Genomic DNA, 18,546 nt, shown 5'->3' with positions numbered 1-18,546 from the left:
ATTCAGAAATTGCATATTTCATCACAAAAATGTTTAGCTCTGGCCTGCCATCTCAGTTTCTGACTCAAACTGTTTCCACACAGGCACAGAGAGTGCATACGTTTAGTTTAATTCAGTACATATTTTTTAATCAAATTAATTAAACTAAAAAAGTAACTTGAGTTACTTTTTTTGAAAAAGTAACTCAAATATTAATGTGTACTTTTAAAAAGTAATGCGTTACTTTACTCGTTACTTCAGAAAAGTAATATTATTACGTAACTCAAGTTACTTGTAATGTGTTACCCCCAACACTGCTCTTGAGTGATAAAACGTTGACAGTCAATCAAAATCTATTACAATTTTAGCACACAAAGTACAATAAACACAATGCTGTTGTCTGTTTTTTATTCTTGGTGCAAACAGGCCTTTATGTCTACTTTTCAAATGTCAGTACACTACACATGTACATTAGTACTTTCTTACACATGTCACATGACCTTATCACATGGCATGTTTACGCAATCGAGTGGCACCCATAAACAAGCAGTTTGCATGCTTTTCATTTTACATGTTTGATAGAATTTTGTGTAAAAATGTGGATTGGTAGTCTGACCAAATAATGGCCAACAAGAAGATTACATTGTTCATTGCCAGCTGTTACTGTTCTGACACACCTAGTTTGTATGCATGCTATGCATACAGACAATGCATAGGCCTACTGGTATTTTAAATAGAAATGGTTTGTTATGGGTGATATAACTGTAGGTACATTTGGTGTCCAAAGTCTTCATTTTTTAGTCTTTAACAATATAATATTTGCTGTAAAAATGTCTTATAGATGGGTTTTAGCGGCAACGACATGAACAAACGGCTTTTAGAATCAATAACAAGCAAATGTGTAAACGCGTCAATGCGCGTGGGTCTGATTAAAACCTTTCCGCGTGTGGAGTGGACCAAAGTTAGCAACCGGTCTGTGCTTGTTTTTCACTCTGGCTAGTGACTAAATTGACCTGTGAAACAAATACCGTGTGTAAATAAAAATGTTTCGGTTTCCTAAAAAAGAGGGGAGACAGAGCAAGAAATTTGGCAGGTAAGAATTTAAGTATCTGTGGTACATTCCTTTTTTTACACAGTAACGTTGCCCTTACGAAAATTAACCAAGGTTTTACTACAGTTAAAAAAAAAAAACATGTTTACCAGTAAAACCATGGTAACCACAAAATAACCATGGTTTTGACAACCATGGTTTTCAAAAACCATAGCTAAACCATGGTTAGTGTAGTAAGATGGTTTTGCTGATAGTAATTAATACACCAAAAAAAAAACACGGTTACTACACTTTTACCACAATAAAACCATGGTTAATTTTCGTAAGGTTAGTTCATTCACAGTATAGTAGCCTAGTTAATACGTTTTAGCTATGAATTGAACTAAGGCAATTTACTGTTTATTTATTTTCGTTGTTATCAGAAATAATCTAGCTTTACTGTAGAAAGACACTATTGTTTGATTCTATGCACTAGTCTACCGGAAGTAAATTTGGTCCACAAAAGCCGTTAGTTTATGTTGTTATAGATGAAACTGTTTATAGCTGAAAATCAAATCATCCTGTTGTGGGAATTGTGTCAATTCTGTTACTGTCAAACTCTGATACTAAGGTAGAGTGTGTGTGTGTGTGTGTGTGTGTGTGTGTGTGTGTGTGTGTGTGTGTGTGTGTGTGTGTAAATAAAATAATAAAAAATATAACCATTTGAAAAAAGTAGAAAAATGACTGGACAAATGCACATGCAATTACAATCACCCACATAATCTGTTTGTTTTCAGAACCTCTGCTTTAGGTGTATTACAGCGCCATCTTGTGATGAAATGTGTTCATAGACAATATTTGCTAACACAAATTGTTAATTTTATTGTATACAGAAATAACTACAGAACTAAGTGTACACAATCAAGATTTATTTAAAAGTCATGGTACTTTTTGTAGAACCCAGGTCTCAGTCAGGGCCATAGGAAATAAGTTGTTGCCAGAACATCGCCTCGAGTTTTTAAACAGTAATGATTATCTTCTAAAAGTTAGAGAATGTAGTCATTTAATGGAATCCGTTTTAATGGATGCTCTCTGCCTTCGTGTGTGGCTTTTCTACCATTCACTATCCCTTGACCTGTATCATTGAACCTGTGGCCTTGATTCGTGAGCCATATCTTTATAACAGATTCCACATCTCTGTGGACTTCCTTAGCCTGTTTGAGGTGCTAGTTCAGGGTGGCGTGTATCACAGCTGCTGTAACTGGCACACAGTCTCCACTCCCACTGAAACACTGAGGCAAACACTCTGTGTCTCACTGCTTAAACATTACTGCAGGTGCAAAGATAAGATTGAAAAGAACAGACTTGTCTTGGGCGGAGGGAATCGTTTTTTGTATTAGGCCTCTGTGTATGATTTTGTGAAGGGCAAGCCTTGTGTTTGCTATTTTTATGTGGATGTCCATTGAAGGATGCATTGGATGTGCCATAACTCCAGTTAAAGCTTTCTCTGGACTGTTCTCATAACCTCTCCCATACTGCGAGTTGGACAGCGAGGTTATTGTGACCTTGAACAAACCATTCCAGTTCTAAAGGACTGGAATATTTGTGATAAGAGGGGGGTGATGACAGGGGCTATAATGTGTACTAAGTTAAAACAGATGAGAACTCAATTTTCCTTTTTAAAACAGGACTATTTTTATATTGTAATTAATTTTTAATATGACTTAATTAAATTTGATATCTAGATAATCTTATGAATAAATGAGTTATTTTGTGTGTTATCCTTCTGCATTTATTTATATGCCTTTAAGTCATGAATTTAACATAAACTTTACTACACTTGGGCCTGGTTTCACAGTCAATGTTTAGTTAAAGTCAGTTAAATTAAGATGTTTAAGCATCTTTTATAAACATGCCTTTGAAAAAGACGTTACCAGTGTGTATAGACAAATCAATGGCACTGGCATATTTTAGGATCTGTCAGTGAAAGTAATTTTAATTTGAGACCGCTCATACATGTGTTTTAGTTTAGGACTATGTTTAACCTTGTCTTTAAAACCAAGGGTAATTTTTTTGACTTAGGAAGACATTTTAGAAAGCATCTACAGTAATGGCAAAAAGTAATGTCCAACTTTGAACGATTGACATCATTGCTCTTATTTGAAGATTTTATTATGAAGATCCATAAAAATGTTGTATGGATGTTGCATTGGTGTCTGTTAAGAATTTATAGAGGATTGAGAAAAAAATTACACGTGTGCAAAGTTTATTAAGACATAGCCCGGGACAATGACTACAAAATATTACAACAAAACATGTTTAACAAGTATTAATTAACAGTGTAGTCAATGTATCCAGATAACTAATGAGCTTTTCATTTTTCTTTGCATTTTTTGTATACTTAGTCACAATTAAATTAATTTTTTTGGAATATTGTGGCTTTTTTTTTTACAAATAATCTGTAAGATTTTTTTATATATATAAAAAATGAATGTGCCCTCATAATCTTTAAAGGGCCATTAAAAATAAAAATGCTAATTTTTCAGCTCCCCTAGAGTTAAACATTTGAATCTTACCGTTTTGGAATCCATTTAGCTGATCTCCGCATCTGGCGCTAGCACTTTTAGCATAGCTTAGCACAAGCCATTGAATCTGATTAGACCATTAGCATCGCGCAAAAAAACCCCCAAAGTGTTTCAATAATTTTCGTATTTAAAACTTGACTCTTCTGTAGTTCCATCGTGTACTAAGACCGACAAAAAATTAAAAGTTACGAATTTCTAGGCAGATATGCTAAGTACTATACTCTCAAACTGGCATAATAATCAATGACTTTGCTGATGTAACCTGGCTGCAGCAGGCATAGTGATATTACACACTGCCCGAAAATAGTCCCCTTGGTTACTTTCAATAGCAGGGGACTATTTTCAGGCACTGCGTAATATCACTATGCCTGCTCCAGCTTTCTGTCAGATGCTAATGGTCTAATCAGATTCAATGGATTATGCTAAGCTATGCTAAAAGTGCTAGCGCCAGACGCGGAAATCAGCTGAATGGATTCCAAAACGATAAGATTCAAATGTTTAACTCTAGGGGAGCTGGAAAATGAGCATATTTTCCAAAAAAGTGGAATGTCCCTTTAATCAAAACCGCACATGTCCTTGACACGATCTCTGCTCCCTACTGAAAAATCCAGCTAAGACCAGCATAAGCTGGTAGCTGGATTTTGCTGGTTTAAGGTGTCAGTAGCTGGTTTAAGCTGGTCCTCCCAGTATGGCATAGCTGGTCATGCTGGTGGGTCAGCTGGCCTTCCAGCCTGACCAGCTAAGTCCAGCTAGACCAGCTTGCTACACTAGCAATACCAACTAAAACCAAGCTGGGAGATCAGCTAAAACCAGCTTATGTTGGTCTTAGCTGGGTTTTTCAGTAGGGTTTACTTCCAGTCGTATGGTATGGCAGGTGGGCGTGGCCTGGGAAAAGATCCAGCCCTACCTTTTTTCATTTTATAAGCCGATTCACTCGGATATAGGCCTACATCACCATGGGGGAAATAAGACTACTATCATCGTTTTATTGTGACTAAACGAAACCCAGATTTCCAAATATGCTGTGGTTGATTTTTTGGCATATTATTTTCTCCAAGAAATACCTTAAGGTTTAGTGTTTCGTCCATTTTGTACCATACGCTTCATGTATTAAAAGCAAATATTGTACAATTTACCACTATGCAGTGTGTACAAAATCATAAAAAATCTAAATACTACATGTTGAAAAATTAGATGATGTACAGAATTTGTAGTAAAATATAGTATTTTTTACAGTAATACATATAGACCCTGTTAAAAGTCAATCAAGCAGCATCTTGTGAATGGTGTAATTACTTTTAGATCTGAATCTGTTAAAAGTCAAGCAGGATAATTTCACAATATTATTTACATCAGGCCAAGATGCATGTACCCCAATTCACCTTTAGGACAATCCTTTCAGAATGTCATATCAACCAAACTTTGTCCAAAGCATGATTTACTATATTTCTTATTTTTCCTCATTTTCGCATATCAGCGTATATTTTCAGTTGACTTATGGTGGAAAGATCCAATATTAATGCACTTGGGCGATCTGCACCAGAGAGTACAGCGTACCATCACTAGTCTTCGGTGAAGGCACAGCAGCTCCGTTTTGACCCGAAGAGATCTCTGTGCGGTAGATGTGGGCGCGGGTTTTAAAGCATCCGAACCTGCTGGTAAGAATGAAGAAATCCCTCTTGAAGGTTTTTGTGAAGAATGCGTACAGAAACGGATTAGAGCAGGAATTGATGGGGTAAAATAGCACCAGCAAGACTTTGGCGTGAGAGACGGTTATAAGTGGTAGTTTCAAGGCTGCAGAGATGGCGAAAAAGGAGATGGGTGCCATGCACAGGAAATCTGTGAAGATGAGCACGGCCATCCGCTTGGCTATGCGCATGTCCGCGTTGGCTGGAACAAAAGCTGGATTGCGTACCGTCAGGTAGATTCGCAGATAACATACGCACACTATCAGAAAAGCGGCCACGTTGAGAATGAGCAACAGGACCACGAAACCCTGTGAAAGACCCGTCTCCACGTCCATAGGCAGGCAGATGCTAGTCTTCCTGTAGCTGCTTACTCCCAACATGGGCATCAGAGCGGTCAGCAGGGCGAAAATCCAGCCTGCCCCCATTATTGCGCATGCGTGACGCAGATGCAGTTGGCGCTCCAGCTGCATGGCATAAGTGATGGTGTGCCAGCGCTCCAAAGTGATGGCGGTCAGCGTGTAGACGGACAGCTCGCTGGAGAACACCGTGAGAAATCCCGCCACGTGGCACCCTGCTCCCATCTGCCAGTCAATACCGTAGTTGTAATAGCGAGACTGCGTGTGAATGTCCACGGCAGCGATGAGCAACAGGTATGCGCCCATGCAGAGGTCTGCGAAAGCCAGGTGGCACATTAGAAACCTGGGAACGGTCAGTTTGTAGCGGCTGGTGAGGAGCACCACAAGAACGGCGCAATTGCCCAAGATGGCCAGCACGCTGATCAACCAGATCAGAACACGTAGGAAGGTAAATCCCATAATGTCCTCGCAGGGGTTGAAGGCATCCGGTTTGGGGTAGCAGGTCACCTCTACGACATCTTTACAGTAGTCTTCGTAAAAATACGGCTCCAGTCGGAGAGCACCTGGATCGTCGCACATCTGATTCTTTACAGACCTGCGTGAGCACAGAAAGATTATCTGTGTACCTCATCGCCATACTTAGTTTTTAATGTGTCTTGTGTGTAACTGACTTGTGCTTTTTGAAGTTTTTGAAGGCACAGCAGTGGCTGGGGTAGGTCAGGTTGGCCTGTGTGAGCTCAGAAAACAGCTCCAGACTGGGAAGCTTCCTCAGAGAGTAGACAGAGACGGCTGTCAGGAGCTTTAGGGACCTCAGCATGCTCTCTGGCAGGGTGTGGACGGAAGTACGAGAGATGTCCCTGCAGAGACAACAGCCGTTCTGATGTTAAATGCAGGATGTCAGTTACTACTTGTCAGTTACAAAATAAAGGTCCCAAAAAGGGTACCACCCCATGACTACTATATTTTACACTCAGTACTGCTAATATACACATTTTAATAAATCAATAGACTCATCTAGTCTAATTCATATTCAATAATACAATATTCTGTTTATTTAATAAGCATTTGTATTTACCAGTGGCAGCCGGTGACTTCTTTTTTCGAGGGCGCAAGTTTGTCAGAACATGTATGTAGCCCATCATCTGTGTGGTTCGTAATTTCAAAATTGTGTTCTGTGCGTTGAGTGAACCTATGTGCATCACGTGTCTTGTCAAAATAAGTGCCTGCTGCAGACACGTCTAAAGGGTTTATTATAAAAGAGACGCTTGCGTTTGCCAGATAGTCGCATAATCTCATGTGTAATCAGAGTTTACTGTTAAGGGAGTGTCTTGCGTGAATTTTGTGAACGTGAGCGTCTCTTTTATCATAAACGATTTTGCTGCGTGTGCAGCAGGCACCTATTTTGACAAAACCCTTGATGCGCATGGTTCACATGACGCAACAAACACATATTATAAAACGGCTCGTTCTGGTTCTTCATTCTGATTGGTTGAAACGCGTTCTAAGCCGTGATAAAATACCCCGGTAAACCCACGGTTAAGACCGCATCACAAGTATCACTGCGCCACTGTTGCTGCGTATTGATTTATGAAAATAAACACCACAGTCTTTAATCATTTTTTAATTTTTCTACCTTTGCACAATTATGGCGATATCCAGATCAATGTCAATAAATAAAACATTTCATCACTAAAGAGAAAACGTTCTCTGAAGTTTTTTTTGTCTTATTGATATTTCCGCTATTATCCACTAGAGGGAAATCTTACCCAACTTAAACACTGAGGCATTCACTCGACACAACAGCGTTGTGGTGGATTTAGCGTGTGTTTTGATCAGGCTCTGAATCTGATCTCTAAGTTCCTCACAAAATGGAATTATCTCCGCATTTAGCTGAAAATTTGAGAGGTGATAACTGATAAGACAACAAATGAAGGTAGGATGAAACGTTTTTTGATGTTGTTGGAAAGCGGATGGACTGTTCTTTCATTTGATATCTTATGTTTATTTAAAGAAGATCATTTTTCTGTAAGGCATTCAACTAAAACTGGGTGGCAACTTAAAAAAAAACGCTGACAGGGAAAAAGTTAAGCATGCTTACAAACATATTTGATCATCACTTCAACAGTTGCACGATATAAATGTTAATGTATAAATTAGATGAATGTTGATATATAAAAATAAACACCACAGTCTTTAATCATATTTTCATTGTGCCTTTGCTGCGTCTCTGTTGTTTGTGAACTGCGCTCTGTTGCAGCCACACTTGATTCTGAGGAACTACTTTGTTTGGCGGAAGAGTAATATTTATACTAATATAATTACAACTTATTTGTGTTTTATTTTATAAAATCCCGCTAACGTTATGCATATGAAGTAACCGTTTTATAAACGCAATAAACCCTCGACGCCTTGGGTTACCAGTGCATTTTATAACAGCCAAGGGGGTTTTAGGCACTCCGCTCCGCGTCGTAACAACGCCCCTTAGCTGTTATAAAATGCACTGGCAACCCACTGCCTCTTGGGGTCCACTGCTTTATTTTGAAAACACGAGCAAAACACATGACACATATTTTGAATTTGATTTTGCGCCCCTTGAAAGAGCTGTCACGGGCCGCCACTGATATTTACTGTAAACCTGCTTTGCTACAATGCAAAATTAAAAAAAGCTGTGCTATAGAAATAAATTTGAACTGGAGATTTCACAAGATGATCTTCTTTGGAATATTCTCAATCCATGCTGGGAGAACCTGAACCATCTTGTGGAGTCCATAAAGTTTGATAATATAATTTGCAATTATAAAAAATAGTTAAATGCAAAGCAAAGCAGGTGCATTTTCTCTCGTGGTCTCAGACTTTTGCCTCCTGAAAATGTTCAGCGAGTGCAAAAGTGCCGAACAACTGAGATGCTAGTTTTTAAAGCAGATAAGTGAAAGGGTTAAAGGACGCAGTGTGGGTGTGTAATGCAGCAGCTGGTGAGTTGAATTGTTGTTGAGAGTCAGAGTTGTTCATGCTTACAGAACGATGGGGCCTTCAGCTCCTATAAAAGCGTAACTGTGGATACGACTCAGCTGCTGGTTTCCCATGAGAAAGCTGTGTGTGTGTGAGAAAGAGGATGAAAGATTAGAGGCTTTATGACAGATGAAAATTTTATAGGGAGATATGTCAAAGATGTAACTGAACTTACAGTTTTTCAATTCTGGTACCATTGAATGCATAGCGGTCAATTTCGCGGATCCCATTCTTTGTTAATCTCCTGAGGGAATGCATTAAGTTCCAACAAGTAACAAAAAAGATAAAAGTTCATACTGCATACAACCATAACTTTATTCAATTTAAAAAGTACTGCTATAAAACTTTAAGTCTATAACTATAAAAGTTCACACATATAAAACTTACAGTTCAGTTATGGTAGCGTTGGTTAGTCCTAGGAAGGCATTACTGGGAATCCTCTCAATGTGCATGTTATCTTGTAGATCACTATAACATATGTTTGGTAAATGTAAACATGGTAAAACTTTTAACAGCATCATGTACCAGTGTGCAAAGATACATTTAGATGTCCAGTGATAAGACATGAGTGAAGACTCACAACAGAAATTCAGGAGCAGCAGAGTTGATTTTGGAGAAATCAGGTAGGGTTTTAAGCCCAGTGTTTGATATAGTCCTGGAGAAACATGTGTGCACGGATGAGATTAATGAACGCAATACGTCAAAGAGACATTCGTATTTTGTCTTTTTGTGTACAGACTTTGTTTCCGGTGAGAAACATTTGATATGGATATATTGACCCGTGTTTAGGTCATTCAGGACTTTAATGGTGGTCTGAAGCACATGTGGGAATATCCCCTCCCTAAACATTGCTTGACCACAGCATGAGATCAGAGTGATCATGTTTTACTACACATCAATGAAGACACCATTCAAAAAAATAACAACTTACAGATAACGTAGCTTCGGAAGTCTCCAAAAAGCATCTTTGTGAATGACGAGATTTTTCGATTTTGTAATAGTTCTGTGCCATAAAAAAACCAGAAGACATTATATATTTTCTCTTAACATTCATATAATGGAACGGTTTTATTAGCCTAAATATATGCTTATGTACACTGAAAAAAATAAAGGCTGGATTTACTTAAAAATATAGTATAAGTTTCACATGGAATTTTAAGCAACCAATTGCTTAAAATTTCAAGTAAACTTACTTAAAAAAGTGGATGCAAAAATGATGCACTATATTTTTAAAGGAACACTTCACCCATTTGTATCATTAGAACCCCAGTCATGTTTTGAAACGGTCATGCATCATTCCCTCAGTTGCCGCTGATGCGGCTTTCACATAGGATGCGGTGTGCGCTGCGCTCGCCGCTGGGTTCGGCGCAGCCAAGCGATTTGTGCTCTGATGGCCAGACCAAAGTAGGCGGGGTTTTCAATAAATTACTACAGTGTTTATATTTGCGTTAAATAGTCGACGAGGAATACAGAGACTGATGTTGCTCGTCTCCATTTCACGTAACTTTAAGCATACCTACAACAAGCTGCTTGACTTAAAACACACCTGACATGCCACCTTGAATTGCTACGTGTTTCCATGAGACGGCTTTCCTTCCGATGTCTCTGTAGGAGCATAAACTTGTATTATAAAGCCCTTAGAATCCCGAGTATAAGCTTTCGTCCATTTTGCTTGTTTGGATGCCCCGTTTCTATTGGCCGCGCGGGTAATTGTCACAGAGCGCAGCGCAAAAGTTAAACTATGTTGAACTTTGACCGCGGCGTGAGCGCAAGCTGCGCTCCGCTGCGCTCGCGCTTTGCTCGGCGCAACAAAAAACCGCCCTCGCGCGGCGCAAGCCATTGAAATGAATGGGTTTCATAGCGCAGCGCAGCGCACACCGCATCCTATGTGAAAGCCGCATGAGACAGGAGAAATACAGATTTCAGTATTGCACTTTCTTCTTTCAATGATGTAAAAATCATCATTTTGCATCATTGAAAGAAGGAAGTGCTATATCTTTGTTGAGGGAGTGAGACTACAAACACCCCTTTTCTCAGTCAAATGGGCACCAAATTCGAAATGTATGTTACATTTTGACTACAAATATGACGCACTTTCAATAAAGATTAATGTTTCTACGAGTGAAATGCTCCTTTAAGTGAATCCAGCGTATTCTTTTTTACAGTGTCATTTTAAAAATGTAAATATGTAAATTCTCTGTCACCAAATGCACTAACTTACATTTCTTGTAGCTCTGTGAGGTAAGAAAAGGCAAAGTCTTGAATTCGTTCAAGGGCACCATTTTCTGACACCACTCTAAAGAGAAAAACAATCACATTATAGATGTTGTTATATACAGTTACTACAAATCTGTAAAAAACTTGGTTCAACTTAAAAAAGTAAGTTACCTGGTTGCTTTAAAATTTTGAGTTAATTCAACTTAAAAATATTAGTCGACACAACAATCTTTACACAGAAACTAATATTTTAAAGTTGAATAAACTTAAAGCAACACTATGTAGTTTCCATGTAAAAATGACTTACAGCTCCCCCATGTGGTTGAAAAGCGCAACAGTGCCTGGTATCAGACACTCTTCTGCAGGCGGGGGGAGGGCCAGGGCTGTGTTTCCTACCCTCCACCGCCACTTTCTGAGTGTGCTTGTAGCAGCTAGGAGGCTGCTCGCGGCAACAGTACAATTTGTCCAGTTAAAAGTTGTTCTATCACTGAAATAATTTTAGAGACATTATTAAAAGGTAAAAAACTACATAGTGTTGCTTTAAAGGAATAGTCTACTCATTTTCAATATTTAAATATGTTATTACCTTAACTAAGAATTGTTGATACATCCCTCTATCATCTAAGACGAGTAGTTATACGAGCAAGTTTGGTGGTACAAAATAAAACGTAGCGCTTTTCTAAGCGGTTTTAAAAGAGGAACTATATTTTATGGCGTAATAGCACTTTTGGGAGTACTTCGACTCGCTTGAAAAGTCCGCCCCCCTTCTCCCTCTCATAATGGGAGAGGGAGGGTGTTACTGCGCCGAGTCGAAGTACTCCCAAAAGTGCTATTACGCCATAAAATGTAGTTCCTCTTTTAAATCCGCTTAGAAAAGGGCTACGTTTTATTTTGTACCACCAAACTTGCTCGTATAACTACTCGTCTTAAATAGGAAAAACGTTGATGTGTTTGGTCACTTCTAATTTTATCTCTAAATGGTACCATTGAATGAATGGGGCTAAGCTAAATGCTATTGAAGCGTCGCAGCGCGCTCCAGCGCTTACGTGCACGCACACAGATGATAGAGGGATGTATCAACAATTCTTAGTTAAGGTAATAACATATTTTAATATTGAAAATGAGTAGACTATTCCTTTAACATTTTATGCCAACCAGGTAACTTACTTTTTTAAGTTGAGCCAACAAATCTTTTTTTACAGTCTTCTTCATAGCGATGCCATTGAAAAAAAAATTTTGGTTCCTAAAAAACCTTTGTCAAAAGTTTCTAAAATAATAATTTCTTTCTTATCTTTTTATAGTCTAAAGAACCCCTTTTACAACCTTTTTTTGCAACTTTATGGTTCTGTGGATGCTAAAAGTTCTTTATAGAACCACTCAGCTCAACAGTGACCCCTTTATTTTTTTAGAGTGTAACACCTGCCTGTAAAAACCCAGCTAAAGTCATTTTTTGCGATTTATTGTTTTCTACATAAAATCATCCTACACAGTGTAAAGAACATTCTGTGAAAATATAACTTTGATATCTTTAATATTGACTGAGGTCATGTCACAGATTGAAATTAAAGTGAAATCATAGATTGAAATCAAACTTTGATGTGTAATGTTATATTTAATTATTATGAGACTTTACCATGGGTTTCACAGGCAGGGTCACACATTGTTACCAAAAACGTAATTAGCATGCATTACTATTTGTGCACCATTTAAATGATGTGTATTTTGTCTTAAATCAAATTGCTATACATTCAAATGTGATTTTATCTCAGAGCTCTCACAATACAGAATTCCATTAAGGATTTCACTACTCTGTAAAAAGTAAAAACTGCTCTAATTAAAAGACTTATTGCAAAAATAATATGTTTTATAAACTTACATTTTCTCACTTTAAGTAAAAAGTTCAAGGTTAAAAACTTTAAAAATTACTTTAATTGGTAACACCATCAAATTTTCACTTTAATTTTATTTAAAGTTTAGGTGTTGACAAATAAAGTAATTTTTTTAGTTAATTCAACTTTTACTTTTTACAGTTTATTTTCATGGGATACATATCGCCAGTGTTTTGGGTCAGTTTTTAAACATCATGTTCTATATCAAAGTCTAAACATTTTCAATCAAGACTAAATATCATTTGTTTATATGCGGTTTTGCATTCAGCCAAAACTAAGCAAAAATTTATTATGAGCATAAAACATTTCCTTGGTTTTGTTTGTCTTTATAGTTTTTTCCTAGGGATTTGTTTATAATTACACCACTCATGTTTTTCAATTTCCTTGTGGATTCTTGCAGATTATACACATTCACCATAGTAAACAACTCGGTGACCTTCATCGCACTCACATTCTCTTCAGCTCGTGTAGTTCAGAGAGGGCGTCTCGTCGAAACACGCTGATCTGAGTAAGCTTGATCTCCCTGCTCAAAATTAGATAGAAAAGATGTGATTTACCATCACATTTGTCAACTGCAGCTAAAAATATCACAGCCTGTTCAGGAGCGAATGTGAAATTACAAACCATCACACATAAAAGCCGGCAAAGCTGTTTCAAATATTGTTCAGAGCGAGGTACTAGCGATGCCAAGATCGTGGGTTTGATTCCCATGCAGGAAACAGACAAAGTGTGAAAAAGTATACCACTGCAAATCGCTTTTGAACGGGGCATCTGTCAAATGCATAAATATAGATATGGATGTTTGTCAACAGAACACCTATTTTTATCTTGTAATTTAATCTCCACATCGTAATACCAAGTAAATAGAATTTGAATCAAATTCAACAACTTATCTTTCCAATAATCTTTATGAATTGACACATGGATCTGCCTAGCTTCTATCTAAGAGGTATTAAAGTTTGCTCAAACACAATGAGACATATGAAGTAATGCTTCAATGTGGTGTTCTGTTATAATGGAAACACAAATTACTTACTGTAGGCTATTTACTGTGTAGCTTTCTGTGAATTTCTCATTGCGCACTGCTATAAGTGTCTGTGTTTCTTTCAGTGGATATACATTTCTGTAATGCCTCAGACACTCAGACAGCACATTTATCTCAAACACATAAAGCTTTCTGGTCATAAGTGCCTTGTAAAATTTACAGTAAAGTAAATGGGGAACGAGAAAGTTTAATATTAAAGATATCTAGATAAGTCTTTCTTAATATTTTCAGTCTCCCTTTCTCTTTCCACCTCTGTCCCTTATTCTCTCTTGTTCAGCAGATTTGTACTGTACTGAATTTGTCTTGCGAATGATTGAAGAATTTCTTTTTTGTACTTGTTTTTGTACTTTTTTGTACAAAAGAAGTCTAATATCTAATCTTAATGTGCAGAGGCAAATACACTCCTAAAAATAAAGGTGTTAAAAAGTGTTCTTCATAGCAATGCCATATAACCCTTTTTGGTTCCATTCATTTCTTAACTTTTCATAGTCTGTAACCTTTCTTGCAGGCAGACAAAGAACCGGGAAACTTTATTTTTTATGAGTGTAAACAAGCACATTTGGTAAAGTATTACTCTTAAAAAGTGAAACCTTTCTTTACTCCCCACTGGCTTAACCAATGACTTTAGTTTGGACAAGGACTATCTGTTTGTTTGACCAATGGCAGATGGGAAGTGTTTATCACCTACTGGTGACACTAATGTTGCAGAAATGAGAAACTTCAGCTTTTATGGCTTATCACACATAAAAGACAACAATTTGTCTTAATGAAATGTGCTGTGACAATATTATGAAGACAAAACATTTATAGCCTGACATAATCCCGATACTCGTCTCTTCTTTCCTGTTATAGTGTTGTAGTTGATATTCTGGGACACTAAAACACACAGACTGCAAAACGTTTGGTGCTTCATGCACCAAAGAAGCTAAAAAGGCGAGTTAAAGGTGCAGTGTGGCTTGTCTAGCGGTAAGATTGCGAAAAGCAACCAACAGCTCAGTCAACTGCTCACCCCTCAATTTCGAAACGCATTGAGAAGCTACGGTGGCTGCCATAGGACAAACATGTTGTTGTCGTCTGAGACCAGTGTTGGGGGTAACGCATTACAAGGAACGTGCATTACGTAATAATATTACTTTTCTGAAGTAACGAGTAAAGTAAGTTTAATTAATTCGATTAAAAAAAATTATACTGAGTTAAACTAAACGTAGTCACATTATGCACTCTATGCGTACTCGCCTGTGTGGGAACAGTTTGAGTTAGAAACTGAGATGGCAGGCCAGAGCTTGACATTTTTGTGATGAAAGATGCAATTTCTGAATGCAAAACTTTGCAGTCATAAAAAACACCTGCAAGGCCTAAAAGGGATCAAGCCTTATCCAAGAAAAAGTAACGCAAAAGTAACTAAAAAAATAACGTAAGCATTACTTTCCAAGAAAAGTAACAAAGTAACGCAATTAGTTACTTTTTTTGAGAGTAACTTAATATTGTAATACATTACTTTTAAAAGTAACTTTCCCCAACACTGTTTGAGACAAGGTAGGGACTATAGACGTTTTTAGCAGTAACAACATAAACAAGCGGCGTCCGTGGTCTACACGTAACTTCCGTTAAACTCCGCTAAGAATAAATACAACAAAGTACTTTATTTAAAGTAACGTTTATTTATATAACAAGCAAAAAAACAACACATAGGTTACAGGAAACCAAAACATTTGTTATTTTCGACGAGGTATTTGTTCAAGAGTTCAGTTTAGCAAATAGTCAGACCATTAAAAAATAAGAAGTAAAGGTCGGACCAGACGCGTATCGCGTCACCGCACGTGCGTCCGATGAAACGGTCTATACGCGCTCTATAGAACAGTTTGTCCGTTTAGGGCTACTGTAGAAACATGACGCGACTTCCATGTAGAAGACCCGTGGTGTATATAGAAAAACGCCTCATTTTGAGGTAATATAAACTTTAAAAACTAATTTTTTTATACTTTTTCTTTATACACCACTGATAATGTAGTTATGTATTGCATTTCTCTCAAAAGATCCTTCTAAAAGTCCCATTGCACCTTTAAAAGAAGCTAAACTGCATCTAAAGTGTGGAAAAACGTGTTGTAGATCAGGACAGAGCAACGCTATCTCACGAGAATTCGTACATATTTTTTGAGTTGACTAATTCGTATTACTTCACACGACCACATTTGTAACTTTTTGTCTTATTTGCCTTGACCCCTTTGACGTTGAGGTTAGGTGAGGAGTTAAGGGTTGGCTTAATTGTTTTTTGTACGTTTTTTCACGATTAACTTTTGTATGAATTCATACGAATTAGCCAACTCGTAAAATATGTATGAATTCTGGTAAGATCAGGCTGGACAGAGAGGCCCTGTTAGGGTACACATGGGCATCTTCAGATAGACCCAGCTGGGCAACTTTATCCAAATTGACTGGCAGCTGGTTCACAACAGAAATACAATCCAAGATTAGATGAGCTTCATGTCCCCCCCCCCCTCTCTCTGTCTCTCTCTCACTGGTTGAGCGAAGCAAAAATAATGCATTACTTCATGCAAATAAAACACTCCTCCATGTAAAGATTGAGAGTTTGCATGCAGGACGATAACCTTGAGATTACAAAAAATACATTTGTGGAACTCACAAAAGAAACAATAAGTCCTCGTCAGTTGAATTTTCTGCTTCTTCAAAACCACAATAACAAATTCTAGAACAACAACAATGTTACCGACAACCTTAGATTTACAATTCATTTATTAGACAATCGCACAATTAAACCTTTTCAAAATAATTTAAAATAAAAACGAAGCTTTTATTCTGCCACACATACCAAACATCATCCAAAACAATAAATCGGCTTAAACATATTTAACAATAACAATATATCTGTAATTTTCATGTTTTAATGCACGCGTTTATATATATATATATGTGTGTATTTATACTCACACAAATGTTGTATTTTTCGATATATTCGCTGGCATCTCATGGACCTTGCTGCCCAGGCATATGTAATAACGAGTCGTTCCATTAAACAAGCAGTGATGGGATCCAGTATACGTGCCCTCTGTGAACGCCGTGGACCAGCCAATGCTTAAGCACAGCATCATCAACATCGCCATCCTCTTTATCTTCTTCTCTTTAGTATTCCTATCTCTCTGTCAGGTGGATATTTTTCACACAGCCTTTGTGAATGTACATGCGCACACTTGACACCCTGGCTGGGCCCTTAGTGTAGTTTTCATAAGCAGAGCTCCATGCAGCCGTGATCCCGTTGATGCTCAGGTGAGGACAGGTGGGTCTCTGTGCGAGGGTCTGTTTGCGTGGTGTCTTCTGGTTATAGTGGTCTGCTCTTGTGAAGCAGCGAGGAGGCGTGCTGGGTCAGACGCTCTACAGGGAGACCTTGGATGAGCGGTTCTCTGATAACAAACAAATGTTTCGTTCATTCCTCCCCTCGAATCTTTATTTCTCTCCTCCTCTCATCCTTTACCGAATGAGACACTGAATGCAGGCCTTCCACATGAGTGTTCCAGGAAAGCTACATCTTCATTGTGATGATACTATTGTAACTATTCTTGGGAATACAACTGCTCGGTAAACAGATCTCTTTTCATTTCACATTTGTGCCTGTGTACAAAAAGATTTGGTAGGACTTTCTTTTTTAAGTATGTAGTAATATAGACATGTAGGGCAAAGTGTTATGCGTTTCATTAGAGTATTTCTGAACAGACTGTCCATGTAAGCACTGGTTTGTTCTTCTGTGGTTTGTGAAGGGAATGGGCCGAGCTGTTTAGTCTTAAAGGCTTTGTTTGAGTCTGACATGTGTATAGTAGTGGACTGTGTGTTCCCTCTCTCTTTACTAACTACAACTACGCATAGAGATACATTCAATCTTATTGACCCTCCATAAAGAAACTTTTGCCCAAAAGATTCTTTTGTAGGTCCAAAAAATGCTGTCACTGCGGCGGTACCTTTTCAAAAAATATACCTTTGTACCTAAAGAATTCATATTAGTACCGCAGAGGTACACATTGGTACCAAATATTAGTACCAAATAATGATACATATTAGGACCTTTTTAAAGGGTACCACCCCAATGACAGGTTGGGACCTTTTTTTGTGTTAACCAAAAACTCTTTACTGTAAGGAACAGTTTATAAACCTTACTATTTTTAGAGTACCATATTTTTTGGACTATAAGCCGCATTTTTTTTTATAATTTGGCTGTTGCTGCATCTTATAGTTAGGTTCACCTTGTAAGTCAGTATGAATTAATTTTGACATTTATGCTGCAAGAGACATCATTACCGTCTACAGCCGCAAGAGTCCACTGTAGACCCCTTCAAGGTTTGTAAACATTGAATGACTATCGGGTGCGTGCGCAGCATGGGGTCAAACTGTTCATACCATCCAGACTTTATAATTTAATATAACAGGGCTGAAAAATGATGACTTACCTTAAATGAAGTAAGCACTACAAACACAAGCCTCTTTGATATTTGCATTGTCCCAGTCTGCATGTTAATTGCTTGCAGCCGCAGATGTTGTATTTTTTTGTTTTTGAGATTCTGCATGAATCGCGAAAACTTAACTGAAGACCTGGTGCGATTTTCACAGCCCACGACGTAAGTAGGCATTTTTAACGATACCGAATAATACGCAATTCAATCTGCTGTACTGACATTTCTGACCCCGACATGCGCAGTGGGAACCGCCTGTGACGTGAACCGTGAAGGGGTCTATATGCT

The 18,546-nt window shown here is 37.9% G+C and overlaps 1 protein-coding gene across 2 annotated transcripts; it reads right to left on the bottom strand.

Annotated features, from left to right (window-relative positions):
* Window positions 1–3,262: 3,262 nt before the first annotated feature.
* fshr (follicle stimulating hormone receptor) lies at window positions 3,263–17,707 on the bottom strand. Of its 2 annotated transcripts, none has more exons than XM_055176573.2 (10): window positions 16,748–17,707; window positions 13,205–13,279; window positions 10,869–10,943; window positions 9,579–9,650; window positions 9,228–9,302; window positions 9,035–9,115; window positions 8,823–8,891; window positions 8,654–8,728; window positions 6,310–6,495; window positions 3,263–6,233 (listed from the first exon to the last, which is right to left on the bottom strand). In XM_055176573.2, the coding sequence occupies exons 1-10, from the start codon at window positions 16,918–16,920 to the stop codon at window positions 5,111–5,113; spliced, it is 2,004 nt and encodes a 667-aa protein (XP_055032548.2). In that variant the 5' UTR covers window positions 16,921–17,707; the 3' UTR covers window positions 3,263–5,110. The 2 variants fall into 2 exon arrangements, with proteins under 2 accessions (XP_055032548.2, XP_055032549.2); XM_055176574.2 differs by having other exon boundaries at window positions 13,205–13,276; window positions 16,748–17,700.
* Window positions 17,708–18,546: the final 839 nt, after the last annotated feature.

This window comes from Misgurnus anguillicaudatus, chromosome 4 (genome assembly GCF_027580225.2).
Source record: "Misgurnus anguillicaudatus chromosome 4, ASM2758022v2, whole genome shotgun sequence".
Classification (NCBI taxonomy): domain Eukaryota; kingdom Metazoa; phylum Chordata; class Actinopteri; order Cypriniformes; family Cobitidae; genus Misgurnus; species Misgurnus anguillicaudatus.
The sequence above is the reverse complement of the archived record's forward strand: the minus strand, read 5'-3'. Positions and strand labels throughout refer to the sequence as shown.